General features: G+C 44.6%; 1 protein-coding gene across 1 annotated transcript in view; it reads right to left on the bottom strand.

Annotated features, from left to right (window-relative positions):
* The window catches only part of LOC306919109 (segment polarity protein dishevelled homolog DVL-3-like), a gene marked incomplete at its 3' end in the record, with an annotated part of 45,247 nt that extends 37,240 nt beyond the window's left edge, over positions 1 to 8,007 (bottom strand). The window contains exons 1-3 of the mRNA XM_079531944.1: positions 7,647 to 8,007; positions 7,401 to 7,578; positions 3,913 to 3,982 (exon numbers count right to left, since the gene is read on the bottom strand). Of these exons, the coding sequence (XP_079388070.1) occupies positions 3,913 to 3,982; positions 7,401 to 7,561 (231 nt within the window). The 5' untranslated portion in view covers positions 7,562 to 7,578; positions 7,647 to 8,007. The remainder of the gene's footprint in view (positions 1 to 3,912; positions 3,983 to 7,400; positions 7,579 to 7,646) is intronic.
* Between the last annotated feature and the right edge of the window lie 1,234 nt (positions 8,008 to 9,241).

Here is a 9,241-nt window from a genome sequence, read left to right as displayed (position 1 = left end):
TCGGCACACTCGATCGACACCGTTGTACCACAAAGTAAATCTGGCAAAACGAACGTGCACACATCAACATACAGCGCCTGCCAGGCTGCCAAGTCTCAACAATACCATCACTGGTTGGCTTATTATTGTTTTCAGAACGTTGTTGTTTAATGGTTGTGAGTCAACACTCGCTGATAGTAAGCATGGGTTGTGAAAGTGACCTCCAGTGTCCTCCGAATGGAACAGAGAGCTACCTCTAATGTTCTCATTGTTAACACCTCCAGTGTCCTCCGAATGGAACAGAGAGCTACCTCTAATGTTCTCATTGTTAAAGTGACACCTCCAGTGTCCTCCGAATGGAACAGAGAGCTACCTCGAATGTTCTCATTGTTAACACCTCCAGTGTCCTCCGAATGGAACAGAGAGCTACCTCGAATGTTCTCATTGTTAACACCTCCAGTGTCCTCCGAATGGAACAGAGAGCTACCTCTAATGTTCTCATTGTTAAAGTGACACCTCCAGTGTCCTCCGAATGGAACAGAGAGCTACCTCGAATGTTCTCATTGTTAAAGTGACACCTCCAGTGTCCTCCGAATGGAACAGAGAGCTACCTCTAATGTTCTCATTGTTAAAAGAAAATGCTAGTATTTACAGGACTTGAAACTTAAACAAAAACATAGTTTTCAACTGGGAAACGAAACGTCTCAAGCCTGCGAGTAGAAAGTAAAAAAATCACACCCATGTGAAGTGAGTGGCGCTCTTATTGTACATCATCATGATGTAAAATAGTCACTGCCTATAATTTGAGTCAAATGTTTCACATTTTGTTTACCATTGCTTTGCAAAACAATGCCATTTACTGCTTTTTATACAGAAATAAAATTGATATTATGCATAATTAAGTTCAGCCTTTTGGCCCGGCCCTCCAAAATATTTTCTGTTTCTCATTTGGCCCCTTGGGAAAAATAATTGCCCACCCCTGCCCTAGGGGGACACAGGGAGAACATGTGAGGGTACCTACCCTAGAGCCAAATTCCAATACCCAAAATCTCGGCCACTCGCTCACTCCCACTCGATCACTCGTGGTCATTCCAGCTTGACCCGGAAATGGTTAACGTTCCGATTGTTAAAGTGCTCCATCGAGGAGGAGAGTGGAGGAGCCGAGTGGGCTCTCCGAGACCGCATAGAGCGAGTGTACATCAGGTGCAGGCTCGGTGGGGTATGTTGTCTCCTCGCTGCGGATTTCCGCATCACGTGTACATGTTTTTTTCCTTCTCCAGTGACATAAGTCCGCCTCCTCCACATGTGGCACAGAAAACACTGCTTGAAACCCGATACTATGCACCCCCCCCACCCCCCATCCACTAGCTGCCGGCCGCTGCGGCTGATGAGACGCTGTCGCTGACTCAACACACACATGCACACACATTAAACTAAAAAGCTTTGCTGTTTGTTGAAGAGACACATTTTCGCTGAATTAATAGAGCTTCAGAATGATACAGTAGCCTATAGCCTATGTGAAAGCGGTGGCCGAACGGATAGCGGCGCGGTCTAGATACCGGAAGGTTCCCAGTTCGAATCAGCCGTCCGACACGTTAAAAATTACCACCGCTGAAATGCCCTTGAACAAGGCATCAACCACTACGATGAAATGTGTTCTATGAGCAGGGCCTGGCTGGAAACAAGTTCTTGAGCTTAGCCCAGATACCCTGGGTAAATATAGATTTAATTTAATTTAATTTAATTTAATTTAATTTAATTTAATTTAATTTCATTTCATTTCATTTCATTTCATTTCATTTCATTTCAAAGTGAAAGGACCACAACAAGCCACTGGCTTTATTGCGTTGTGTGATATAAGCATAATAAAAGTAGGCTATATTGTGCGCACCTCAAAAGCTATAGTTAATTTCTCTCTGTGCATGCCTGAATGCACAGACTGCTATGAATGACGGTGACAAAAATGTATTTATTTATATGTGGACTGAACTGAACTGAATATGTAAGTCAGAGAGACTACCTATAATTCCTGTTATAGTGTCCGTTATTTGCAAAGACCGTCGGAGGAGGGACTGTCCGAGGAGGGGGGGTATTTATACGAGCAAAAAGGAACACGGGCTGCGGGCAGGTCAGGAATTCCCTTCACATTCACAATCATATAATATAAAAGTGTGCGCATCCTGGCGCTTATTCACTATTTCAGGAATAAATAGCCTTGTTGCACATGTTACCAATACATACACATTGGCCTTGGTTACATGCACAAAAATGAATGGTCTATTCTGTAGACTGTACGGCTCTGGGTTCAGAGTTCCAGTGATCCAGCTGTGTGACACTGTATTGTTCCACCACTTTTGCTTTGGCAATGTAAACGTATGTTTTCCCATGCCAATAAAGCCCTTTGAATTGAATTGAATTGATTCACGTCATAAGTGATCGCGGAATGTTCCGTCGCTTTGAAATGACAGCGGAGTACATTCCGATTCTAGAGGCAAATCCACTCCACCACTCTGTCCTCGCATTGAATCCTCTCCTCCTCGCTGGGGGCGGAGCCGAGGAGCGAGTGGAGGACGCGAGGGGAGTGAGCGAGTGTGAAAGTTGCGGTATTGGAATTTGGCTTAGGGGACACGGGGAGAACATGTGAGGGTACATACCCTAGGGGGACACGGGGAGAACATGTGAGGGTACCTACCCTAGGGGGACACGGGGAGAACATGTGAGGGTACATACCCTAGGGGGACACGGGGAGAACATGTGAGGGTACCTACCCTAGGGGACAGGGGGAGAACATGTGAGGGTACCTACCCTAGGGGACACGGGGAGAACATGTGAGGGTACCTACCCTAGGGGACAGGGGGAGAACATGTGAGGATACCTACCCTAGGGGACAGGGGGAGAACATGTGAGGGTACCTACCCTAGGGGACAGGGGGAGAACATGTGAGGGTACCTACCCTAGGGGACACGGGGAGAACATGTGAGGGTACCTACCCTAGGGGGACACGGGGAGAACATGTGAGGGTACATACCCTAGGGAGACACGGGGAGAACATGTGAGTGTACCTACCCTAGGGGACAGGGGGAGAACATGTGAGGGTACCTACCCTAGGGGACACGGGGAGAACATGTGAGGGTACCTACCCTAGGGGACAGTGGGAGAACATGTGAGGATACCTACCCTAGGGGACACGGGGAGAACATGTGAGGGTACATACCCTAGGGGACACGGGGAGAACATGTAAACTCCACACAGAAAGCCCCGTTCGCCAACCCCACTGATGACGCGGATGAGAGAACACACCCCCAGCGCCCACAGCCGGTAGGAATCGAACCCACAACCTTCTAGCTTCTAGGGGCGACTGTGGCTCAGGAGGTAGAGCAGGTCGTCCAATGATCCATGGGTCGGCGGTTCGAATCCCGGCTCCTCCTGTCTACATGTCGAAGTGTCCTTAGGCAAGACACTGAACCCCAAATTACTCCCGATGTGCTGGTTGGTACCTTGCATGGCTTCCGTCGCAATCGGTGTATGAATGTGTGTGAATGGGTGAATGTAATGCACAATCTATGTAAAGCGCCTTGGATAAAGGCGCTATATAAATGCACCATTTACCGTTTACTGACAGCACTACCGACTGCACCACCTATTTGTTTTCGTTTGAATTAAACTTACCCAGGATACTAAAATAATTTAATTAAATGATTAATTAAACTTACCCAGGATACTAAAATAATTTAATTAAATGATTAATTAAACTTACCCAGGATACTAAAATAATTTAATTAAATGATTAATTAAACTTACCCAGGATACTAAAATAATTTAATTAAATGATTAATTAAACTTACCCAGGATACTAAAATAATTTAATTAAATGATTAATTAAACTTACCCAGGATACTAAAATAATTGAATTAAATGATTAATTAAACTTACCCAGGATACAACACGTCCGTTAAAGCAAGGCAGCTTGGCGTTGTCGTCTGAGATCTCCTCTTTCACCACCCTGAGGAGAAACATGAAATAATGAGGTCTCCTGCTTTAGAAACATGAAATAATGAGGTCTCCTGCTTTAGAAACATGAAATAATGAGGTCTCCTGCTTTAGAAACATGAAATAATGAGGTCTCCTGCTTTAGAAACATGAAATAATGAGGTCTCCTGCTTTAGAAACATGAAATAATGAGGTCTCCTGCTTTAGAAACATGAAATAATGAGGTCTCCTGCTTTAGAAACATGAAATAATGAGGTCTCCTGCTTTAGAAACATGAAATAATGAGGTCTCCTGCTTTAGAAACATGAAATAATGAGGTCTCCTGCTATAGAAACATGAAATAATGAGGTCTCCTGCTTTAGAAACATGAAATAATGAGGTCTCCTGCTTTAGAAACATGAAATAATGAGGTCTCCTGCTTTAGAAACATGAAATAATGAGGTCTCCTGCTTTAGAAACATGAAATAATGAGGTCTCCTGCTTTAGAAACATGAAATAATGAGGTCTCCTGCTTTAGAAACATGAAATAATGAGGTCTCCTGCTTTAGAAACATGAAATAATGAGGTCTCCTGCTTTAGAAACATGAACTGCACTCTGTCGAGTGCCTACTTGCTTGTTGCACACTAGTAGGCCATAAATGGCCTACTAGTGCGCAAGCAGAGCGCGCAAGTACTGGTGACGTATATGTCGATCAGTGTCGGGTGGATTAAAGGAAATGTAATTTGTAACCACTTGGGGAGCCCGCTGGCCTAGCGGTCCAGGCACATCATGCCACATAAAGGCTCTGGCCTGACAACGCGTCGCGTGTTCGAGTCCCGTTCATGTGTACTGACATTTGTTGTGCACAAATGTCAGTAGTATTATAAAGTTATATACAAAAATACCCTAACAGTCAAAACAAAGAATACACTTTCACTGCTCACCAAAAACTGTTCATCACAACATGTGCTGGAAAAAGTCTGTCTGTCTGTGGTCTGTGTGATATAAAATAATATAAAAGGTACAACAGTATTTGACATAATAGTGGAAGAAGGAAGAGGAATATCAGAATGTCTAATGGTCAAATCAATAGAGGATGAAGCTAAACAAACAGACAACATGAGCCACATATTGTTAATATTATTATTAAATATTATAGTAGCATCACTGACATAATATTATTATTATTAGATATTATATTATAGTGTCCTTATCGGCTCATAAAGACAAGGTTTTTGGACTAAAGGGAATGATTGTTGTGAAGCTGCCACAGTGACACACATTCCTCTGACACGCACGCACACACGCACGCTACTAACTAAACGAACAAGTAAATAAACATGCTGGTGTTTCCATTGGTTGAAGCCAACTCTCCCAGGGAGCGCTTGTTTTACCCGGCCGGCTACACTACTAGTGCCCCAGGGAGCGCTTGTTTTACCCGGCCGGCTACACTACTAGTGCCCCAGGGAGCGCTTGTTTTACCCTGCCGGCTACACTACTAGTGCCCCAGGGAGCGCTTGTTTTACCCTGCCGGCTACACTACTAGTGCCCCAGGGAGCGCTTGTTTTACCCTGCCGGCTACACTACTAGTGCCCCAGGGAGCGCTTGTTTTACCCTGCCGGCTACACTACTAGTGCCCCAGGGAGCGCTTGTTTTACCCGGCCGGCTACACTACTAGTGCCCCAGGGAGCGCTTGTTTTACCCTGCCGGCTACACTACTAGTGCCCCAGGGAGCGCTTGTTTTACCCTGCCGGCTACACTACTAGTGCCCCAGGGAGCGCTTGTTTTACCCTGCCGGCTACACTACTATAGTGCCCTACTAGTAGCAGCAAGTAGTGACCGCCGGCACGGGCAGGGCTTTCAACCTTCTGATACAAACACAGAACCCAACTCACCTGTAGAGTCTATTGACTGCTGTACTCACTAAACTAGTCTAGTGACCACTATACTCACTAAACTAGTCTAGTGACTACTATACTCACTAAACTAGTCTAGTGACTACTGTACTCACTAAACTAGTCTAGTGACTACTATACTCACTAAACTAGTCTAGTGACTACTGTACTCACTAAACTAACACAAACACACCTCACTAGTCAAGTGGAATACTAACTCGACTTGCAAACCAAACCTCACGTGTTCAAATCCCACTGCTACTGAATATTTTTCCAACAACCGCGGACTACTTTTTTACTACTTTTCAAACAATTTTTTACTACTTTTTTGGACAATGAAGTATAGTTCAGTGGGCAGTTCAGAAACCAGTCTGTGTCTCAGCCCTAACCCTAGCCCTCCTATGAGACAGACTGGTTTCTGAACTGCCCACAGCCCTCCTATGAGACACAGACTGGTTTCTGAACTGCCCACAGCCCTCCTATGAGACACAGACTGGTTTCTGAAATGCCCACAGCCCTCCTATGAGACACAGACTGGTTTCTGAACTGCCCACAGCCCTCCTATGAGACAGACTGTTTTCTTAACTGCCCACAGCCCTCCTATGAGACACAGACTGGTTTCTGATCTGCCCACAGCCCTCCTATGAGACACAGACTGCTTTCTGAACTGCCCACAGCCCTCCTATGAGACACAGACTGGTTTCTGAACTGCCCACAGCCCTCCTATGACAGACTGGTTTCTGAACTGCCCACAGCCCTCCTATGAGACACAGACTGGTTTCTGAACTGCCCACAGCCCTCCTATGAGACACAGACTGGTTTCTGAACTGTGCACAGCCCTCCTATGAGACACAGACTGGTTTCTGAACTGCCCACAGCCCTCCTATGAGACACAGACTGGTTTCTGAACTGCCCACAGCCCTCCTATGAGACACAGACTGGTTTCTGAACTGCCCACAACCCTCCTATGAGACACAGACTGGTTTCTGAACTGCCCACAGCCCTCCTATGAGACACAGACTGGTTTCTGAAATGCCCACAGCCCTCCAATGAGACACAGACTGGTTTCTGAACTGTCCACAGCCCTCCTATGAGACACAGACTGGTTTCTGAACTGCCCACAGCCAGACACAGACTGGTTTCTGAACTGCCCACAACCTCCTATGAGACAGACTGTTTTCTTAACTGCCCACAGCCCTCCTATGAGACACAGACCGGTTTCTGAACTGCCCACAGCCCTCCTATGAGACACAGACTGGTTTCTGAACTGCCCACATCCCTCCTATGAGACACAGACTGGTTTCTGAACTGCCCTCCTATGAGACACAGACTGGTTTCTGAACTGCCCACAGCCCTCCTATGAGACACAGACTGGTTTCTGAACTACCCTTGAAGAAGTATTTATAGAGTTAGTACAACATTGTTTAAAGGGTATATTTAGGAGTATTTTAGAGTATTTTACCCAAAGTCTTGGTCCAGAGACTTGAAGAAGTATTTATAGAGTTAGTAAAACATTGTTTAAAGAGTATATTTAGGAGTATTTTAGAGTATTTTACCCAAAGTCTTGGTCCAGAGACTTGAAGAAGTATTTGTAGTTTGGTTTATTCTTCAGGACATTCTTGAAGTCTCCCAGAGTGACGTCATCGGAGGGAACGTTAACTTTCACTAGGTATGGAGTCTCCTGCTCGTCTAGATGGTAGATGATCTTAGTCTCCATGACGAGGGGTCCACCACCTTCACCTTACAGTTAAAGAACAGGGGGTCCGCGGACCATCACCTTCACCCTACAGTTAGAGATCAACAGGGGGTCCGCGGACCATCACCTTCAGCCTACAGTTAGAGAACAACAGGGGGTCCGCGGACCATCACGTCCTTCAGCCAGGCCTGCTGGGTCCCTTATTCCTTTATAGTCCAGGGAAAATAAGATCCTTAATTAGCGTCGAGACGTTAATAAAATAAGACCCTTTAGCGTCGAGACGTTAATAAAATAAGATCCTCTATCGTCGACGCGTTGGAAGGTTCCAAAGTGTTTCAGAGCTCCATGAACAACAGCAGATATCTATATATCTATATGTATATATATCTATATTTATACATATGTATATGTGTATATATAATGTACATTAAGCTATGAGGAAGATCTATAAGTTATCTCTAAGGCTGTATGAGCCTGGCTGCTGTTAATATAGATCTGGTAACACAAACATCAACAAACAACAGCAGGATGTGACCATCATCTGACCAGGACACAGCCCGGCCGTGACGTCACTCACACCACCGCTAGCCTGCAGCGCCATCTAGTGGCGAGGAGGAGAACCGCAGGAATGTGTTCTTTATTTATTCATTATTCTGTTGTTTTTATTTATAAAGCACTTTGTGAGTTCTCTATGTGAGAAGTGCTATATCAATAAAACTATACAGATATAGCTATAATACAGTACTGAAATAAGGCAGATGAAAATGTTGAAAATGTTTGAAATAATAATAATTAAAACCCAAATTATTTAGGAAACAAAAACAACGTGTCCACGACCCACTAATGGGTCCCGAGCCGCTGTTTGGGAACCAAACTCTTGACTCTGTTGTTTACATTTCTGACTAATAAAGTAGCCTATTCAATCAATCAATCAATCAATCAATCAATCAATCAATAAAACCCATCTGAAAATATGTGGTGTCACTGTTTTATATTTTGTGTGCTTCTTGTATTTGTGTCATTCTCACAGACTCACAGACTTCTACATTAAAACATTAATTACGGCTCAATGTGAAATTATAGGCTAAATGTATGCTTTGCTGCCATCTGGTGGTGATAAGGGACAGTCGCATAGTGCATCACGAAGAACAACTGAAAGCAGATCTACAAGCTCACAACGCGTCGCATCAGAGACGCGTTGTGGGCTTGTAGATCGGCTATTTTCCACTACACGAGTCACGTGACTGTGTTTACATCTGCCAGCTAGCCGGCTAGCCTAGCTCAGCTAGCCTAAATAGCTTCTGAGATTGAATGTAAAACTAAAACAAGAGTTTTTGTTATAAAAGGTTCTTTATTTTAATCGACATTTTGTGTTAAATAATCTGACATCCTTTAATACAATAAAAACAACAGCCATAAAATACAAATAAAGCTAACAATAGCTGAAGCTAACACAAACTGCGCATGCTCAGTTAGTCGCAGAACCGACGGTGACGTCAGCGCTCCGAAAACAGCCGATGTTCAGAGCTTGAAGATCGGCGACGGAGCATGCGCAGTGCAGAGTCACGGAATCCGACAGGGTCACAGATCTCAGTGTAACACACCGGAAGTCTCTGTTTTATTCTGTCCCGTTTGTGTTTACATCCGGTAGTATGTTAGCATGCTAGGCTAGCTCCTTAAATTATTATAAACGTCCTGCAT

Source organism: Electrona antarctica (assembly GCF_951216825.1).
Source record: "Electrona antarctica genome assembly, contig: scaffold_196, whole genome shotgun sequence".
Taxonomy (NCBI): Eukaryota; Metazoa; Chordata; class Actinopteri; order Myctophiformes; family Myctophidae; genus Electrona; species Electrona antarctica.
This window is presented reverse-complemented; position numbering and strand designations above follow the sequence as displayed.